Here is a 22302-nt window from a genome sequence, read left to right as displayed (position 1 = left end):
GAAATATTGCACAAAGGTTATCGATCCGTTATACCGAGTAGAACTATTTCTCATACTGTCTCGGTCTTGATATTTAACGGCCATACTATGGCTATACTAATGTTATAAATTCGTCAGTAACTCTATCTGTTTGTTAGTTGTCTCATCACGACAAAACCATTGAACCGAGTCCGATCATGATGAAATTTGTCATTGAAGAAAAAAAAATTACGTGGATATAGTAGTAGAATCAGCTTGTTTTTAACACTATTCAAAACATAAATATTTTAATGGCCTAATTCTAAATAAATTAAGTAAGGCGGTTGTCGCAACGAAACGATGTCACTGACCGCTTCCATTTCTATTCACCTAATTAAGCCAAAAATATATAAGGTTTCTATACTTTTCGTTGTAATTCTAAGCTTTCTTTTTGATTACTTAATAATAAGTAGTGGAACACGTAAGCATTAACGTAGGTTGGTGTTCATCAAAATGCGGTTACTAAATGTGACAAATTTTGATGCCGAACATGTGTTCCGAATTTTAATGTATGAAATGACTGACCGTTTAACTTATTGGTTTATTACGCGTTATTCAACGGACGTCCGACATCTGTTCGGTGCGTACAAGTTAAGCTTGTTATAATTTAATTATTCATAAAATTCATGACATCGATGATCTGTTACACGTTAGTTGCACGTTTGTAAATAGAGATTACTAATATTTTGAAATGAAAAAAAAAACATAGTAGTAATAATTATATATATTTAAAGAATTCGTGTCTTTTGAAAAGATACGAATTCTTTAAATATATATAACTTAAACTTAAACGAACTTTAGAGTTCATTTTAATTATTTTGAATTTTTGATCTATCTAACGTCGGTTTAGTCTGTATGATTGTTATATAATAATACTACAATAAAGTATGTTCTCACGTTTGATTAATTTAGTAAAGGCCTGTGCTAGTGTGCACTGCCCTTAGAAGTCGAATGTTATAAAGCGTCGCCGGTCACGCATGGCGACGGACCTTCGCCGATTATAGCGGTGACGGCATCGTACACTCCCGACACAATCCCACTCCAGTTCGCAATAAATTGCGTTTTTTTTAAACCTGTTTCTCTTTGCTCGACGAATTGTAAAAATATAACGGAACATATTCGATGATTGAAAGACATTTTTTTCAAGTAATTAAAAAGAGCTCGGCATAAACTGTTTTTTAGAAAAAAGACTAGCTAATCCATATTTATAACAATCTTTTAAAAAAATACTTTGTATCAACATATATCAAATCATCAGGTTTGTTCTGTCAACATACTCAGTTTTGCAATATTGTACTTCTAACCTAGTGCTTTATTATATGATTTGATGGCCTTATAGCGTGCTGTGAGTCTATAGAAAACAACATTTTGTCATGCAATTAAGGAATATTTAAACGCTGACGGAATCGCTCGAAAAAACGATGAGCTATGTATTATTTGAGTCGTACAATCTATCCTAGATTTATGAAGATTAATTTTATTTCAAAATGGACAAAGGTAAACGTTTAAAATAAAGGAAAGATAAGCGAGACTTGACATATTTGTAATAATGTTAGCTTTACAGACATCTTTCAACGGATTGCTTAATGTTGTCAATCTCAGTTGAAGTTTTGTAGTATGTTTCTATTTAAACAACAAATCGTGGCTTGGCTCGAATCTTCAACAGCCATGTGAAAACTAAGCAGCGTCTACACTACTAAAACTCATACTAAAATATTTCATCATTAAGTATGTATTAGTCTTAGTATCCGTATCGGGGATAGATCAAAACATTATGCGGATATTATCAGAGTCATCTTAGTCTATTTCCTATAAATCGTAGATGATCATTTTTTATTTGACCATAATCATTTATAAGTACATATTGAAATATATGTATATTGTACGTGAGGGTGTTTAATTCTCAAGTTTCATAACCACCCTAATAGGATACTCTATATTTGATTAACCATAGCCACGCAATTGGTTTAAACAGTAATTAAGCCAGTATAATTACTAGTTAACGGGCCTAAATGGATCGACTATGTATAAAATTGAGTAAAAGACTTCATCTAGTGTCAATTTATACCCTATTGCAGAACCTGCAATTATGGTTACCTATTTTTTATTGTTCTACTGTTGTATAATCTGCTTAAAATTTCGACGTTTACGTTCAACGGATATTCACGTTATTTGACTGTTTACGAAAACATTGCAACTAACCTACTAAAACAGTCATTAAAACCTTTTCGTACTAGTCCGAAATCCGTGGAAAACAAAATACTACTCTACATTAAATTAATAAACAAACGTGAAAACTATAAAAAAAGTTTCTTGTCATAAAACGAATAGTGAGTAAAGTTACGTAAAAAAATATAGGTTGTTTATTTTTACAATCTATGATTATTTTTTTGCGTTACTAATATTACAAAAACGTTCGAGCAAAAGGTTTATACGGCTTTCGTTCAATATTTTGCTTCAATCTATGTTTGCTTTTAATGGCGTTTTGTTTTTATTGAATAGCAGTTCTTTTAAAAATAATGTGTTTGAGAGAGTGGTAATCCTTGATTTCGTGATTAAGAGCTAAGAGGTACTGTATTGCGTGGTCGACTCGTAATAGATGTGAGGTCATTGAGACCTTAAGCGATATGTTGAATAAAGTTTAATTCAAGATTTATGAAACATTAATCACTATTAATTCTGTATAAACGGGTGCTATATGTCTCATTTCCTGTCGGATTAGGTTGAAAAAACAATAGGCCTTGTAAACATGTTGTCGGTTTTAAAATCGCTCGTAGGCAATGTCGCAATGAGTTCACGACAATAGATGCTCACGTCATTTCGGGACACCTATTTTAAAACCAATGCTCAACGTGCTCAGATATTCAGATATCCCCTCCTTTAGTTACTATGAAATGTCACATGTGGGCGAATAAAGACGATCCCGTTTATACTCTACGACTAAAAATTAGGATATATTTTTTATTTAGATCAATAAATTGTAAATCGTATACGCTAAAACTCCTTTAATATAAAACATCGTCTTAGACAGGATGCTGGCAGTTTATATAATTTACTTTAATATAACTTTTTGCTTATTCAATTATAGATATCGATAATGCGCTGACTATTTTCTTTTTCTTTGATTTATTTTATAATAAAAGGTACTTATGCAGTTTTGTTTTAAACACGCTTTTATAAGCTTGGGCTGTATGTATGTATGTAACGGAATCTTCAAGCGCGATTTTCAGCTATTTCAGTAATTAATTCGAAACTTTGCATACGTTTTAAGTGGCAATGACAATGCAATTAGCGTGTTTTTTAAACTATTATTTATCGTGTTATATGTTGACGTTTGAACTTTTTATTCCAGATACAAAATGTTGAAGAATTTATTGACTTAACTAAGGTGCTAGAAAAATCTAAAAATGAAGCAACTCGTGAATAAGAATCTCATTACACTGAAATGCGTGCTCTTCTGTTTCCTATCAGGTAACGTATTCAAATAATATCATTACTATAAACGAAACAGTAAACGAATAATATTGAACAGAACATCTTGTGATCTAGCTTTGGAACCGAAACAACAGTTCAATATTCACAAATTAATCTATTTGCACCTTCTGAAGATTGGAGATATAAATAACTTTCTGCTCGACAGTTTTCTTTAGGGAAAATTTAGTTCTTTTTCCATCACACTGGTAATATCGCGGAAAGGTGGACGACATGTTTTCTTGCTATGTTTTCCTTCACTGCCGTTAAATTATAAACACATTGTGAGCATAAAATATTAAACAACCCAAATTAAAAGCGTTCAAAAATATATCTGCCAATCAAATTAGACGTAAAGTTATACTGGTTTCTCAGTTTAAATTGTAAACAACATTAATTTTAAAATATCGTCATGGAAATAAGATTTAGAAGTTTTAACGGTTATGGACTCGCACCTTGTACCTCATTTTCAAACAAGTTGTATTAGAAAGCGGATATCCGTTATATAATAAGATATTCGAATGTCATTTAATTTTCGTCGGAGAAGTTTTTTACTGATACTTAAGTTACAAGAAAATAAGTTGTCATCAATCAATAGCAATAGTTGGGTCACGATAAAAAGTGGTCCAATGGCGTCGTGCTGTATCGCATCGTAATGCCCGCATACTGTGTTGCAACCTTCCTTCTAAGGATAGTGGTCTCCTTATAGGTATAGCTATAGAATGATTTAGGGACCGTTCACCTCGAGCTCCGCTACTGCATTGCGTTCCGGAATAATGGCACGATACTTGTATGGGATGTGTGCCATTTGGAGATAGCCGTACGATCGCTTCTTATTTTTCATACGGCTAAAACGGCAATTTGTTAGTTTGAGTTCGGTGCGGATTTACCAATAGGCTAAGTAGGCCAGAGCCGAGGATGGCAGATTTAGAGGTGCGTCAAATTTAGCCCAAATTTGTTATTATTTTACAGAATTAAAAAAATACTTATGATATGTTTACACATTTCGTCCATAATCCGTCTACTCGTCACTACATAGCGGGTTGGAAAAACAATCTAGTACGGACAGAAATATCAGTCGCGTAGTTTGTACGCTGGTTTTCATGGGTACATCACTACGAGGTCGGGTTCGATTCCCGGCTGAGTCGATGCAGAAAAATCATTAGTTTTCTATGTTATTTTGGGACTGAGTGTTTGTGGTACCGTCGATACTTCTGATTTTCCATAACACAAGTACTTTAGCTAATTACATTGGGATCAGAGTAATGTACATATGGGATGTTGTCTACTATTTATTATTTATTGTCCGGTTTAATTACGAATGATGAAAATTGATCGCCATTCAATCTCATAAATGTGTTGTATATATTTGAAAGTAAGAAGCTCAAGCAAGACATCTCGAATGTTTATTTTTAAAATTTGAATATTGTTATGAAATTATTGCAAGTGATTTCTATTTACTAGCTTATTTTTGTGTCACAGGTATTGGGTCAATATACCCATTCCTACCACTGCACATTCTCTCAGTGGGCTTGGATCGAGGAGAAGCTCGACTGATATCAGCAGTCGCGCCGTGCATCGCATTATTGGGTCCTGCGATACTCGGACCACTAATTGACAAGTGAGAATTATATGATAAGAAGTTAAAATGGCACTCGATGGATATTGGCATATTTTTCAATTCAATTCATAATGTACTCAAGCCTTTAAGTAAGGTCACATGATAAGGAAATAAATACAAATCTTGTATTGGAATTTAATTATTCTAGCTTTTCTGAATATCTATTTTTTTTACGTTATAGTAATGTTAAATACACTTGGATAGATTGTCAGTTGGCCGAGGATCCACCGGAGGAGGAACTGGACCCAGCGGTTCCGGGAAGCTTCTACGTGTAGTTACCGCCTCGTGTCTTATATTGAGTGCCTTGTTCTACACGCTGTTGTTAGCGGTGCCCTACACGGAACGACATGAGGTAAGCACTATATTTTCACTAAGAATATTCTTTATGTATTTATATAATAAATGAAGTAGCTGGATAAAACACATGATATCATTCAATTTATATTTGACTAAATTGCGAGATATTTTTATTTTAATATGGTCAAGCAGAATATTTGTTTGTTATCATGTACTTATTGGAATTTATAGTCTGGAATTTGCTAAGTTGGAGATTATTATAGTTTTATTTACCTTGGAGTTTATTTAAATTGGATCAGAAAGTACCATTATTTGCTCAACAATTTCTCGTCGCTCTGTGTAATCCTGATTTCATTTTCTCGTAAAGTTACTTATATTTAAACTAAAGCAATCATTCTGCAAATATTTGCAAAACCAATTGGTTGAAACTAGACCGAAAATATTTTGTCATTGGGTGAAATATAAATACAGTTTGTTGATCATTTTGTTTTAAAAATATTGGAAGTTTATTTGATATTATATTGTCTGGGTTTGGCCTAGCATGTCAAGCACACATGCCGACATGCCTTAACCAATAAATGCATAATACAAACATGTAAACTAGGTTATAACCTGAATCATAGAAATCGTTATGTCAGTAGGTAACACAACACACACGAGACCCATGCAATCGTTATGTCTCAAGGTAACAATGAATAGGTTTAATTATAAAATGCCAAGCGTAATAAAAAAGTCTTGGGTAGGGCGTTTGCATGGCTTTTCATACACGAATTAAAACTTCATATGTAATAGTTTAAGCTAAATCCTATGATGAAGGTACACCAAAGTAGTTTTGTTAAAAAATATGTTACTGATTGCGTATGTAACGACCAATAGGTATCGACTTTTTTGAAGTTTTTTTGGTAATTTTGAAGAGTAAGTAAGTAAGTAAGAGTAAGTTGTTGGTTCAGCTTTCCTATTTACTTTTATAAATGCAAAAGTAACTCTGTCTGTTACCCCGTCACGCTTATACCGCTGCACGTCGAATCGATTTAGATCAAACTTAGTATCGAGATAGTTTGAGCTCTGGGGAAGGAAATAGGCTATTTTTAAACGAAGAGGTAAATGGGGAGTAACGGTTTGTTATGCGAAATTTTTATAAATTTCGCGTAAAGATAAAGCCTAAAGATTAAGCTAATATGTTTATAAATAGGGTTTGATTCGCGGTGATCAGCTTGACACGTATTATCTTTAATATGTGCTACACAAATTATTATCATACTTGTAAAACTACATGTACAATGTACATGTAAAACTACATGTACAATGTACATGTAGTTTAGTCATTATAAATTTAAATTAGATATGGTATCTTCTAAATAGTCAAAATAGTCTGTCAGTGTTATATATTTTCGATCGCAGGAGATCACTTATAATGAGCACACGAAAATAGATCTTAAGGTGACGAACCTTTTCTTACCCTGACTGTACATTGAAAATTTTATTTTTCGTCAACAGGCTCGTCGTCCCCAAGTATTGTTCATGTGCGACGCGGATGGTGCTTACGTGATGCAAGAAGTATGCACGGAGGGCATGCGATGCAACCGATGGGAGGGAGAGAAGGTGCCTAAACTTATTGACGTCAAGTCAAGTGTTACTTTCACTTTTGTATAAAATATTTTTTTTAAAAAAATAACACCGACTTCAAAGTGATCACTAAAAAAGTAACAAATTAATTTGATTTAAACACGTATTATTGAAATAACTTCAGAAAATATATAAAACACGGTACATGTGCCTATAAAATATGAGGGTTCCCCTCGATTTCTCCAGGATACCATCATCAGAACCTGTTCTAATTAATATGAGACCAACTAGAAGGCGCCACCTTTCATACAAAAAAAGTATTTTTAAAATCGGTCCACGCGTCTTCGAGAAATCGGGGAACATCCTCCTCCTTTTTTGAAGTCGGTTAAAAATTATTTTACCATTAGGTATACCCTAATATACTGATATGCATATACTGTATAGAAATCTCTTTTTAGCTTTATTTCACGTTTTTCTTTAGTTGTTGTCCCCCTGAAAAATTGTATTTTTTATCTACGTTTTTTTTTATGGTATAGGTTGGCGGACGAGCATATGGGCCAACTGATGGTAAGTGGTCACCATCACCCATAGACAATGACGCTGTGAGAAATATTAACTATTCCTTACATCGTCACTGCGCCACTAACCTTGGGAACTAAGATGTTATGTCCCTTGTGCCTGTAGTTACACTGGCTCACTCACCCTTCAAACCGGAACACAACAATACTGACTACTGTTATTTGGCGGTAGAATAACTGATGAGTGGTTGGTACCTACCCAGACGGGCTCGCACAAAGCCCTACACAAATATAATTTAATATGTGTTTTATAAAAGAAAGTTTGCGAAATGGTACAGTTTGTATAATGTTCCCAATGCGGCAGTCGGGCGTGCTGGCCGTGAGCGCGTGCGAGTACGGCTGCGCGGACGACAACATGACGTGGGTGACGCGGCCCTTCACCACCACTTCCACCACCACCACGCTGAGCCCCATGTACAACAGCGTCGCCAACGCCACCGTGAGTTGACATACATACATACATACATACATACATACATACATACATACATACATACATACATACATACATACATACATACATACATACATACATACATACATACATACATACATACATACAACAACAACATCAGCTTGTAAATTCCCACTGCTGGGCTAAAAGCCTCGTCTCCCTTTTGAGGAGAAGATCTGCAACATATTCCACCACGCTGTTCCAATGCGGGTTTGTGGAATACACATGTGGTAGAATTTCTATGAAATTTGTCACATGCAGGTTTCCTCACGATGTTTTCCTTCACCGCTGAGCACGAGATGACATATAAAGACAAATTAAGCTTATGAATAAGCGGTGCTTGCCTGGATTTGAACCCGCAATCATCGATTAAGATGCACTCGTTCCAACTACTGGGCCATCTTGACTCAATCATACATACTTGCAGGATTTTCTTATATACATATATCTGCATGTATCGGATCGTATCATAATACCGGCGGCCCGCCCAGATTTCGTACGGTTGACAATACAAGACTGATACTTAATATACTACAGAAGTTGTTTATTTAGGAAATTAGAAACTTCTAAAATTATCAATATTTCTGTACTATATTATCCATGTATTATATACATAAACCTTTCTCTTGAATCACTATTAAAAAACCACATCAAAATCCGTTGCGTAATTTTAAAGGTCTATGCATACATAGGGTCAGGCAGCGATAAGCGACGTTTTTATACTATTTAACGATGAATTCCAATGGCAGGAGGAATAAAGATAAACAAACATTAAATTTACATATTCAATGCGATTTACTTATACGAACAATTCTTGATTAATAAATATTTATTCAGAATACAACACTTAAATGCTTATATCCACTTAGCTTCTGATAATAACGGCATCGACTTTAAAACGCTGCTTTTTCACGATTTCACAATGAATTCCATTAGTTATTTGGAATGCAAAAAGATCATTAAAATACTTTTTAAAAAAGTGAGTAAAACCTCTTTGTGTGAAAAAAAAGAAAATATTCTAAAATTAGACTAGACACTGTACTTCCGCACATTGTAGCGACCATATTAGTTGCGCATTAACGCCTGTCGAGGTGTTTCTTATCCTCAATCGACGCTTAACGATTCATAGCATAATCGCATGGTTTTGACACTTTCAATAAAGATATTTTTTTTAAAACAAAATATTTTTGATCATGATGAAAATCATAGAGTATTCAAGTTCTCCGCTAATATCACGTCAATTCGATGCAATATTTTGTTAATTTGTCTTTTGTCCTCTTATAGTCAGAATGAGCTATAGGTGCATTCTATACATACGCGTAGTAAATAAGTAGAGACATAATAAAAGCTGTGCCCAAAACAAATAAAATTTAGTATCAAAACTGGTGAATTTGAAATTTACGCGTTATTTTAATTTATCATTGCAACAGATCCCGCATTATGCGGGTGCGGATTATATAGGATAAGGTGAATAGGCTATTTGACTGGTTTTTAAAATCCATTTTATATTATTTAGTAGAAGTTAAGGTGCCCAGTATAAGTTGATTTTTTTTATTTCTAGTACATATTTGCCGAAAAATATCATATTTAAATAACGCGCGAAAACGCTACTTGGACAATATGGCGCTGCAATGGGGTCGCTGACGTCACTTTCTTGTATTTTAATCTGTGGTACATATAGTAGAAAATCAAGGTTTACAACAAAGTGACTTCATCATAGCCTCGGCCAATCAGGAGCGTTTTGTGTCACGTGACAAACGTTTGAAAAAAATGCATTTTTATTGATGGATTTTAGAATAAATTAAGTATTATTTTCGAGTTTCGTTAGTAAATAACCATTTTAAACTCATAATATACACTGATTACAATAAATCACAATTAATTTTTCGCAATGTCAAATAGCCTATTACCGAAAGTCCGTAGTTTCACCTTAAAATTTTATAATGTATTAATATGATCGTAATAGTCTCCAGCGCCCCTGGTGACGGACGAGGGTGAGGGTGACGATGACTTCGAGTTCAACCCGCCGCACCTGTGCTACAACGGCCAGTGCCTCGTGTACATGCAGCACGCAGCCCGGATGCGCGTGCCGTTGGCGCTCATCGCGCCCGAGCCGCCCCAGGATAACTCGACCATGGAGAACAACTGGTGCACGTATCGCACAGGTGAGCTAAAACATTACCACACAAAACAACAATGTTATCTCTAACACTGTTCTGTTATCTTTTACATTAAATAGAAAAATAATGCAGTTCAACTGTGGAATGGAAATCGCATATTTAACACTGAGATTAATCTGAAGGGAAATAGTAAAAAGTAATATTCGACCTCCGTGGTCGAGTGGTGTGTACACCGGTTTTCAAGGGTACGCCACTCCGAGGTCCCGGGTTCGATTCCCGGCCGAGTCGATATAGATTATCTTTTGATTAGTTTTATATGTTGTCTTGGGTCTGGGTGTTTGTGTTACCTTCGTTACTTCTGATTTTCCATAACACAAGTGCTTCAGCTACTTACATTGTGATCAGAGTAATGTATGTGATGTTGTCTCATATTTATTTATTTATTTTATATTATAATGTTTCTTTTTTTGGATTTGCCTAGTAAATGTGTAGGCACGACTCTGCCTATCGGCACGTCACGATACGGCCTTCTCTTGTTAAAGAGAAAGTTTGATTTTTGTTTTGTCACGATATTATATTCCTGGTTGATAGATAGAATTACATATGTAAGTCTGTCCTAAGTAGGATGAAACAAATTAAAAATCACAACAATTGCCAATTAAAACATTGTGTTGCTCTAAGGTCTGATTGTGGAGTCACTCAGAGAAATTCTTTTCGTTTCGTTTTTTTTTTTAATATAAATGTCATAATAAATAAGCAATTCGTGTATTTTTTTAATGGAGATATATTTTTGCAATAAGTATTTCGAAGATATTTCCAGAACATTAAATAAGGCTCGCCTTTTTAGGCTACGTCAATAACTAATACATATTATAATTTGTTCGCCCTGGAACCCGGAACTATCTGCGGTGGTGTGATGTATATAAATTGTAGTTTTTGTGTGAATCATATCATAGCCGTCATCAATACGTCATGCATTAATACTCCACTACCTTTATATCTGTTTTACAGAGTTTAGTGATATTTATTAAAACATTGAAATGAGTAAGTACTCAGAAAAAAAAACTTTCGACGTAAATGTTTTGTCCAGAATTAAATACTGATCGAAATGAAAATCACGAACTTTCGCTAGTTTAGGTATAGTATATTTTTAGTGGAAATACCATACTATTATCGTTACAAAAAATCGTACGAAAAGTCTTAAATATAACCTTTTAGCTGTACCTAGTAGAGAAAATAAGGATATATTTTTTAAATTGAATTGATGGTTTGGAATTTCAAATTCAAATTTGGAATTCGGCCGATGTACTGTTCGATCGTCACTATCGTACCGTGCGCGCTCGCTTCAAATTCAAATTTGGAATTCGGCCGGTGTACTGTTCGATCGTCACTATCGTACCGTGCGCGCTCGCTTCAAATTCAAATTTGGAATTCGGCCGGTGTACTGTTCGATCGTCACTATCGTACCGTGCGCGCTCGCTTCAAATTCAAATTTGGAATACGGCCGGTGTACTGTTCGATCGTAATTACCTTACCGTGCTCGCAGGCGGGCCGTCCAAGTGCCCGGTGCCGGCGGAGCGGCTGGCGGCGCTGGGCGCGGGCGCGTCGTGCCGCGCGGCCGTGCGCTGCCAGGTGCTTGACCCGTACGACGAGCCCGGCGGCGTGCTGGCCGACGCCGAGTGCCGTCTCGTCGTGGGCGACCCCGCCTACACCTTCTGGGCTTACTTCGTCATCAGGTACTCTCCACTCTTATTACATACACATTCGTAGCTCCAGTAGAACTAAGTTTTTTTTTTTTTATTATTCTTTATTGCACAAATAAAACATGTACAAAGGGCGGACTTAACGTTATAACAGCATTTTCTGCCAGCCAACCCAGAATAGTGTAGGAGAGTAGTCAGTAGGTTTACAGAAGGTAAAGAAAAATTTAAAATATATACATAGCAATAGATAAGTTAATACCGAACTATTTTTTTTATGATATAGTTTGGCGGACGAGCATATGGGCCACTTAATGGTAAGTGGTCACCATCACCCATAGACAAAGACGCTGTAAGAAATATTACAATTTCTTACATTGTCAATGTACCAACAACCTTGGGAACTAAGATGTCATGTCCCTTGTGCCTGTAGTTACACTGGCTCATTCACTCTTCAAACCGGAACACAACAATTCTGAGTACTGTTATTTGGCGGTAGAATAACTGATGAGTGGGTGGTACCTAACCAGACGGACTTGCACAAAGCCCTACCACTAAGTGAAACTATTCATTAGACCTTTTAATATTATTGTTATTATGAGTCGTTTTAGATTACCAGTCGGGCAGAATATTCCACTGATATTACAATGAGCATATGTCAGAGAATTTATGAATCATAGAAATAATCGGTTTTATATATTTCTGAAACATTAGCAAGTATAATATTATCAGTTTTTTAACGCGCTTTTATTATTTTAGTTTTTAGATGTCTATCTGAGTAATGTAATCTTTCATCGTAATTTGCACCATCTACAAAAATTTAGTGTCCTATCAAAGTACGGATGCCCATGAGAACTCTTATCGGATGGTATTCAAACACAATCATAAGGAGAAAATGGTCATGATTGCTCCATTTCTAAATAGGGGAGTGTAACAACTTCAAAACTTCAAGTAGCAAGAATATTTTTTTAGGCAAATAATAACTCTTGTAATGCTTCACTGATAGATACAACCTTATTATAATTCTTTTTTCATTGATAACAGGATATTTGCGGATATTTGGCCAACAGCAGCATTAGCACTGCTGGGTGCAGCTTGTGTTATAGCCACCAGAGAGACTTCCCTGGGACGAGGAGACGTTGGCAGGCAAATGGCATTCGGAACTTTAGGATTGGCTATCTTCCCACCGCTGGCTGGATTTGCGGCAACACAAATGCCAGACACGCCATACTTGGTGCCATTCTTGATGCACGCTATATTCATGGTGATTGGCGCGATCATATTGTTGGTGGACACGTAAGTAGACATTTTGATTTTGTTGTTTTGTAACATCATTACTAGATTGCCTTTATTTTGTTTGATTATGGTAATATAACATGAGATGTTATGGTTTCTTAATTTAGGGTTCGATTTTAACGTAGATCGGTAGAATTTCATTATAACGTAAGAACAATTGGTTGGTCGGTTGAATGCAGTTGAATAATGCTTATGTTGAATTATGTTATTAATACAATGTAAAATTACAATAAAAAACAGACAATGAATATATTTCCAACCAGTAACGATTTTAGATTTTATGATTCTATTACTGATTAGATACAGATGTATAGACGATTTGACGTAGAATAACCGAGATATTTGTAATTTAGTATTAGTGAATATTTTAATATGATATCAATAATATGTCAATAGGTTAAGTCTCTATTGAGTTGGTATACTGTTATTACATAACCGCGAAGCATACTTGATAAAGATTGCATTAGTGTAACATTGTTATGATTGTCGAGTTGTGCGATAGCAAATAACAATGCAAATCTATGCGCGATACTCATCATGAGTACCTAAACTACGTAAAAAGCATTTAAAATATTGTCTGAAAAATGTGTACATTGTTCCTTTTTAATAATTATGCATCCTGATTATGTTCTATTTTGATGTATGCAAAGTGCACTTGCATAGTAATCGTGTAGAAATGTTCAAGAATTCACAATTCAAAACATTTGCAAGTTGCAAAATGTAACTATCGTCGAAACATTTAAAATCTTTAGTGAATAGGCTATTTGACTGGTTTTTAAAATCCATTTTATATTACTTCGTAGAAGTTAAGGGGCCCAGTAAAAGTTGTTTTTTTATTTCTAGAACATTTTTGCCGAAAAATATCATATTAAAAATTCCATATTTAAATAGCGCGCAAAAACGTTACTTGGACAATATGGCGCTGCAATGGGGTCGGTGACGTCACTTTCTTGTATTTTAATCTGTGGTACATATAGTAGAAAAGCAAAGTTTACAAGAAAGTGACTTTATCATAAGCCCGGCCAATCAGGAGCGTTTTGTGTCACGTGACAAACTTTTGAAAATTTGCATTTTCATTTATGGATTTTTGAATAAATTAAGTATTATTTTCAACTTTCGTTAGTAAATAACCAGTTTTCAACTCATAATATACACTGATAACAATAATTCACAATTTATTTTTCGTATTGTCAAATAGCCTATTGTTGTGAATTATGAAGTTGGTAAAATTTTTAACTATAATTTATATGACTTTCTTGTTTAATACGGACAAAGAACAGTAGAGATGTAGGACAAACATACAATACATGTAGGAGGTAATAAATAGTAAAGCCCATCTACCCATATGGGTGGAAAGCAAACGGGAGGCGGCTGCGTAATGGTCGTGTCGCTCGCAGGCGCATGCCGCTGTCGACGCCCGAGTGGTGGTGGCACACGGCCACGGGCGCGCTGGCGCTGCCGCTGAGCGCGGTGCGGCGCTACGGCGCGGAGACGGCGGCCGTGTTCGCGGTGGTGGCGCTGCTGGGCGCGCTGTGGGGCGCCATCGACGCCTACCTGCCGTGGACCGTGGCGGCGCTCAACGGCACGGCGCTGGAGGCCGGCCTCACGCTCACGGCGGGCGCGCTGCCGGCCGTGCCCGCGCTGTGGTGGGCCGAGGCGCTCGTGGACTACGTGGGCCACTCCAACGTCTTCATCACCGCCTTCACCTTCTACTGCCTGCGCTACACGGGTCGGTGCCGCGCTAACGCTTTCGATGCGAACTTTTGATTTGCCACCAGATTCAAATTTACATCTGATTATTAAACCAAGTGTTATAATTATATTCCATCCTTACAGTGCTGACTGTTTTCCCTTAGACCAAATATTTTTTTATTTATCTTTAACAACTTAGAAATGTGCATAATGAAAATAGCAGCGTTAGAATGAAAATCAAATTTAAATCATAATAAATTTCAAGCAAATCGGTTATATATCGACGTCCGTAAGCCTCTGAAATACCTCTGTACAGTATTACAAGACTGACAGTTATTGACAGACCGGTATTGTACGGTAATAACAAGAGCCTGTAAATTCCCACTGCTGGGCTAAAGGCCTCCTCTCCCTTTGAGGAGAAGGTTTGGAACATATTCCACCACGCTGTTCCAATACGGGTTGGTGGAATACACATGTGGCAGAATTTCTATGAAATTTGTCACATGCAGGTTTCCTCACGATGTTTTCCTTCACCGCTGAGCACGAGATGAATTATAAAGCCAAATTAAGCACAAGAATCAGCGGTTGCCTGGGTTTGAACCCGCAATCATCGGTTAAGATGCACGTGTTCTAACCACTGGGCCATCTCGCTCTATTAATACCTACATATTTACACAATTTCAATGTATTTTCTTATTCCAGGTCTCGCCTACAGTGATTCATACTCGTGGGTAATGGTTTGCGAACTACTGGAAGTGTTCACATTGAGTCTCGTGTGGGTGACGGCCATGCTGTACTTCCGACACCTCGTACCCAAGAAGTATACGACGACTGGGCAAGCGCTCCCTGTGATTGCACACTTCTGTATCGGTAAGTCAACACCACAGTGTTTTTTTAATCTTTCTAGTCCCAATACAATAGTATTTACCATCGAGGATAAATAGTTTTGTCCTCGATGGTAAATACTATTGTATCCGGCTCGAAGGACCATGATATAATAAATAATATAATTGATAAAACTGTTTATTAATTAAATAAAGTATTATAATGAATGCTAATGAGTCCACACACCTGCGAGACTATATGTGAACTAACTAATTGCTTAAGATAGCAATTAATATAAATAGTTTTAGCCATAAATATGCCTCCAACTACAATGGCGCTGTCGGCTAGGTCGCACAAATGATACTAAGTTTGTCGATGCTCGATTTCTAACTGACCAGCCATAAATAAGCCTCCAACTACACTGGCGCTGTCGGCTAGGTCGCACAAATGATACTAAGTTTGTCGATGCTCGATTTCCAACTGATCAGCCATAAATGTCTCCAACTACACTGGCGCTGTCGGCTAGGTCGCACAAATGATACTAAGTTTGTCGATGCTCGATTTCTAACTGACCAGCCATAAATCTGCCTCCAACTACACTGGCGCTGTCGGCTAGGTCGCACAAATTATACTAAGTTTGTCGATGCTCGATTTCCAACTGATCAGGCATAAATGTCTCCAACTACACTGGCGCTGTCGGCTAGGTCGCACAAATGATACTAAGTTTGTCGATGCTCGATTTCTAACTGATCAGCCATAAATATGCCTCGAACTACAATGGCGCTGTCGGCTAGGTCGCACAAATGATACTAAGTTTGTCGATGCTCGATTTCTAACTCTGATCAGCCATAAATGTCTCCAACTACAATGGCGCTGTCGGCTAGGTCGCACAAATGATACTAAGTTTGTCGATGCTCGATTTCTAACTGACCAGCCATAAATAAGCCTCCAACTACACTGGCGCTGTCGGCTAGGTCGCACAAATGATACTAAGTTTGTCGATGCTCGATTTCCAACTGATCAGGCATAAATGTCTCCAACTACACTGGCGCTGTCGGCTAGGTCGCACAAATGATACTAAGTTTGTCGATGCTCGATTTCCAACTGATCAGCCATAAATGTCTCCAACTACACTGGCGCTGTCGGCTAGGTCGCACAAATGATACTAAGTTTGTCGATGCTCGATTTCTAACTGACCAGCCATAAATCTGCCTCCAACTACACTGGCGCTGTCGGCTAGGTCGCACAAATTATACTAAGTTTGTCGATGCTCGATTTCCAACTGATCAGGCATAAATGTCTCCAACTACACTGGCGCTGTCGGCTAGGTCGCACAAATGATACTAAGTTTGTCGATGCTCGATTTCTAACTGATCAGCCATAAATATGCCTCGAACTACAATGGCGCTGTCGGCTAGGTCGCACAAATGATACTAAGTTTGTCGATGCTCGATTTCTAACTCTGATCAGCCATAAATGTCTCCAACTACAATGGCGCTGTCGGCTAGGTCGCACAAATGATACTAAGTTTGTCGATGCTCGATTTCTAACTGACCAGCCATAAATAAGCCTCCAACTACACTGGCGCTGTCGGCTAGGTCGCACAAATGATACTAAGTTTGTCGATGCTCGATTTCCAACTGATCAGGCATAAATGTCTCCAACTACACTGGCGCTGTCGGCTAGGTCGCACAAATGATACTAAGTTTGTCGATGCTCGATTTCTAACTGATCAGCCATAAATATGCCTCCAACTACAATGGCGCTGTCGGCTAGGTCGCACAAATGATACTAAGTTTGTCGATGCTCGATTTCTAACTGATCAGCCATAAATATGCCTCGAACTACAATGGCGCTGTCGGCTAGGTCGCACAAATGATACTAAGTTTGTCGATGCTCGATTTCTAACTCTGATCAGCCATAAATGTCTCCAACTACAATGGCGCTGTCGGCTAGGTCGCACAAATGATACTAAGTTTGTCGATGCTCGATTTCTAACTGATCAGCCATAAATGTCTCCAACTACACTGGCGCTGTCGGCTAGGTCGCACAAATGATACTAAGTTTGTCGATGCTCGATTTCTAACTGATCAGCCATAAATGTCTCCAACTACACTGGCGCTGTCGGCTAGGTCGCACAAATGATACTAAGTTTGTCGATGCTTGATTTCTAACTGATCAGCCATAAATATGCCTCCAACTACAATGGCGCTGTCGGCTAGGTCGCACAAATGATACTAAGTTTGTCGATGCTCGATTTCTAACTGATCAGCCATAAATATGCCTCCAACTACAATGGCGCTGTCGGCTAGGTCGCACAAATGATACTAAGTTTGTCGATGCTCGATTTCTAACTCTGATCAGCCATAAATGTCTCCAACTACAATGGCGCTGTCGGCTAGGTCGCACAAATGATACTAAGTTTGTCGATGCTCGATTTCTAACTGATCAGCCATAAATGTCTCCAACTACACTGGCGCTGTCGGCTAGGTCGCACAAATGATACTAAGTTTGTCGATGCTCGATTTCTAACTGATCAGCCATAAATGTCTCCAACTACACTGGCGCTGTCGGCTAGGTCGCACAAATGATACTAAGTTTGTCGATGCTCGATTTCTAACTGATCAGCCATAAATGTCTCCAACTACACTGGCGCTGTCGGCTAGGTCGCACAAATGATACTAAGTTTGTCGATGCTCGATTTCTAACTGATCAGCCATAAATATGCCTCCAACTACAATGGCGCTGTCGGCTAGGTCGCACAAATGATACTAAGTTTGTCGATGCTCGATTTCTAACTGATCAGCCATAAATATGCCTCGAACTACAATGGCGCTGTCGGCTAGGTCGCACAAATGATACTAAGTTTGTCGATGCTCGATTTCTAACTCTGATCAGCCATAAATGTCTCCAACTACAATGGCGCTGTCGGCTAGGTCGCACAAATGATACTAAGTTTGTCGATGCTCGATTTCTAACTGATCAGCCATAAATGTCTCCAACTACAATGGCGCTGTCGGCTAGGTCGCACAAATGATACTAAGTTTGTCGATGCTCGATTTCTAACTGATCAGCCATAAATGTCTCCAACTACACTGGCGCTGTCGGCTAGGTCGCACAAATGATACTAAGTTTGTCGATGCTCGATTTCCAACTGATCAGCCATAAATGTCTCCAACTACACTGGCGCTGTCGGCTAGGTCGCACAAATGATACTAAGTTTGTCGATGCTCGATTTCTAACTGACCAGCCATAAATCTGCCTCCAACTACACTGGCGCTGTCGGCTAGGTCGCACAAATTATACTAAGTTTGTCGATGCTCGATTTCCAACTGATCAGGCATAAATGTCTCCAACTACACTGGCGCTGTCGGCTAGGTCGCACAAATGATACTAAGTTTGTCGATGCTCGATTTCTAACTGATCAGCCATAAATATGCCTCGAACTACAATGGCGCTGTCGGCTAGGTCGCACAAATGATACTAAGTTTGTCGATGCTCGATTTCTAACTCTGATCAGCCATAAATGTCTCCAACTACAATGGCGCTGTCGGCTAGGTCGCACAAATGATACTAAGTTTGTCGATGCTCGATTTCTAACTGACCAGCCATAAATAAGCCTCCAACTACACTGGCGCTGTCGGCTAGGTCGCACAAATGATACTAAGTTTGTCGATGCTCGATTTCCAACTGATCAGGCATAAATGTCTCCAACTACACTGGCGCTGTCGGCTAGGTCGCACAAATGATACTAAGTTTGTCGATGCTCGATTTCCAACTGATCAGCCATAAATGTCTCCAACTACACTGGCGCTGTCGGCTAGGTCGCACAAATGATACTAAGTTTGTCGATGCTCGATTTCTAACTGACCAGCCATAAATCTGCCTCCAACTACACTGGCGCTGTCGGCTAGGTCGCACAAATGATACTAAGTTTGTCGATGCTCGATTTCTAACTGATCAGCCATAAATGTCTCCAACTACACTGGCGCAGTCGGCTAGGTCGCACAAATGATACTAAGTTTGTCGATGCTCGATTTCTAACTGATCAGCCATAAATATGCCTCCAACTACAATGGCGCTGTCGGCTAGGTCGCACAAATGATACTAAGTTTGTCGATGCTCGATTTCTAACTGATCAGCCATAAATATGCCTCGAACTACAATGGCGCTGTCGGCTAGGTCGCACAAATGATACTAAGTTTGTCGATGCTCGATTTCTAACTCTGATCAGCCATAAATGTCTCCAACTACAATGGCGCTGTCGGCTAGGTCGCACAAATGATACTAAGTTTGTCGATGCTCGATTTCTAACTGATCAGCCATAAATGTCTCCAACTACACTGGCGCAGTCGGCTAGGTCGCACAAATGATACTAAGTTTGTCGATGCTCGATTTCTAACTGATCAGCCATAAATATGCCTCCAACTACAATGGCGCTGTCGGCTAGGTCGCACAAATGATACTAAGTTTGTCGATGCTCGATTTCTAACTGATCAGCCATAAATATGCCTCGAACTACAATGGCGCTGTCGGCTAGGTCGCACAAATGATACTAAGTTTGTCGATGCTCGATTTCTAACTCTGATCAGCCATAAATGTCTCCAACTACAATGGCGCTGTCGGCTAGGTCGCACAAATGATACTAAGTTTGTCGATGCTCGATTTCTAACTGATCAGCCATAAATGTCTCCAACTACACTGGCGCAGTCGGCTAGGTCGCACAAATGATACTAAGTTTGTCGATGCTCGATTTCTAACTGATCAGCCATAAATATGCCTCCAACTACACTGGCGCTGTCGGCTAGGTCGCACAAATGATACTAAGTTTGTCGATGCTCGATTTCTAACTGATCAGCCATAAATGTCTCCAACTACACTGGCGCTGTCGGCTAGGTCGCACAAATGATACTAAGTTTGTCGATGCTCGATTTCTAACTGATCAGCCATAAATGTCTCCAACTACACTGGCGCTGTCGGCTAGGTCGCACAAATGATACTAAGTTTGTCGATGCTCGATTTCTAACTGATCAGCCATAAATGTCTCCAACTACACTGGCGCTGTCGGCTAGGTCGCACAAATGATACTAAGTTTGTCGATGCTCGATTTCTAACTGATCAGCCATAAATGTCTCCAACTACACTGGCGCTGTCGGCTAGGTCGCACAAATGATACTAAGTTTGTCGATGCTCGATTTCTAACTGATCAGCCATAAATGTCTCCAACTACACTGGCGCAGTCGGCTAGGTCGCACAAATGATACTAAGTTTGTCGATGCTCGATTTCTAACTGATCAGCCATAAATATGCCTCGAACTACAATGGCGCTGTCGGCTAGGTCGCACAAATGATACTAAGTTTGTCGATGCTCGATTTCTAACTGATCAGCCATAAATGTCTCCAACTACACTGGCGCAGTCGGCTAGGTCGCACAAATGATACTAAGTTTGTCGATGCTCGATTTCTAACTGATCAGCCATAAATGTCTCCAACTACACTGGCGCAGTCGGCTAGGTCGCACAAATGATACTAAGTTTGTCGATGCTCGATTTCTAACTGATCAGCCATAAATATGCCTCCAACTACAATGGCGCTGTCGGCTAGGTCGCACAAATGATACTAAGTTTGTCGATGCTCGATTTCTAACTGATCAGCCATAAATGTCTCCAACTACACTGGCGCTGTCGGCTAGGTCGCACAAATGATACTAAGTTTGTCGATGCTCGATTTCCAACTGATCAGCCATAAATGTCTCCAACTACACTGGCGCTGTCGGCTAGGTCGCACAAATGATACTAAGTTTGTCGATGCTCGATTTCTAACTGACCAGCCATAAATCTGCCTCCAACTACACTGGCGCTGTCGGCTAGGTCGCTGCATCGGCGCCATCGTGAGCGGGCTGGTGTCGCTGGAGCAGCCGCTGCAGTCGCTGCGCAGCGTGTACCGCGCGCTGGGCGTGACGGCGCTGCTGGCGGCCGCGCTGTACCTCGCGCTCTACCACCTGCTGCTGGCGCCGCGCTGCGCCGCGCCCGCCGTCGCGCCGCCCCACCACCTGCTGCAAGGTGCGCCGCACTACACACCTCCTTAGACATACACTGCAGCCTTACACATATCCCAATATAAGTGCGGAAATGACAATGCCGTCACTTGTTTTTATTCAGTACGGATGGGGGGATTGCTCCTTGTCAAATTATAGTGTCTGCAGCCTGAGACATATCCCAATAGAAGTGCGGAAATGACAATGCCGTCACTTGTATTTATTCAGTACGGACGGAGGGCTTGCTCCTTGTCCAGTGATAGTGTCATATTTAACTTGAATACCATTATTTAAAGGACTCGAAATATCTATCTACTTCGAATTTTAGATTTTATAAATCACAGTAGTTCACTTCGCTTGTTGATTTGATTGCACGCGAAAGCGGTTGCAAGCAGTATCTAGAGTTCTTTCCTCCCCATTAACATAGATTTCATTGGCCAGGGGACTCGCTTGTTATCGCACCCGTAAATCCTGGATTAAAACTAAGCTGGATATCCCTTCAATATAAATATAGGGAGATGGGACTCTCGTACATATATCAAATCAGGTGTAGCTTTAATGCCTTTTCACATGCATACGGTTCCCGTCTTAACGGCTCGACGTCGTGCGGCACTACAAAAACTCCTA

The 22302-nt window shown here is 38.9% G+C and overlaps 1 protein-coding gene across 3 annotated transcripts in view; it reads left to right on the top strand.

Moving 5' to 3' along the window:
• The window catches only part of LOC124544430, a 30897-nt gene that overhangs the window by 7583 nt on the left and 1012 nt on the right, over positions 1–22302 (top strand). For all 3 annotated transcript variants that reach the window (XM_047122968.1, XM_047122969.1, XM_047122967.1), the window contains exons 2-12: positions 3371–3489; positions 4972–5110; positions 5315–5462; positions 6905–7009; positions 7856–7990; positions 9972–10170; positions 11672–11861; positions 12870–13121; positions 14519–14850; positions 15516–15683; positions 21509–21700. In XM_047122968.1, the coding sequence (XP_046978924.1) occupies positions 3426–3489; positions 4972–5110; positions 5315–5462; positions 6905–7009; positions 7856–7990; positions 9972–10170; positions 11672–11861; positions 12870–13121; positions 14519–14850; positions 15516–15683; positions 21509–21700 (1924 nt within the window). In that variant the 5' untranslated portion in view covers positions 3371–3425. The remainder of the gene's footprint in view (positions 1–3370; positions 3490–4971; positions 5111–5314; positions 5463–6904; positions 7010–7855; positions 7991–9971; positions 10171–11671; positions 11862–12869; positions 13122–14518; positions 14851–15515; positions 15684–21508; positions 21701–22302) is intronic.

This window comes from Vanessa cardui, chromosome 4, assembly GCF_905220365.1.
Source record: "Vanessa cardui chromosome 4, ilVanCard2.1, whole genome shotgun sequence".
Taxonomy (NCBI): Eukaryota; Metazoa; Arthropoda; class Insecta; order Lepidoptera; family Nymphalidae; genus Vanessa; species Vanessa cardui.
Note: the sequence above shows the minus strand (reverse complement) of the source record. Positions and strands in the feature narration are given on the sequence as shown.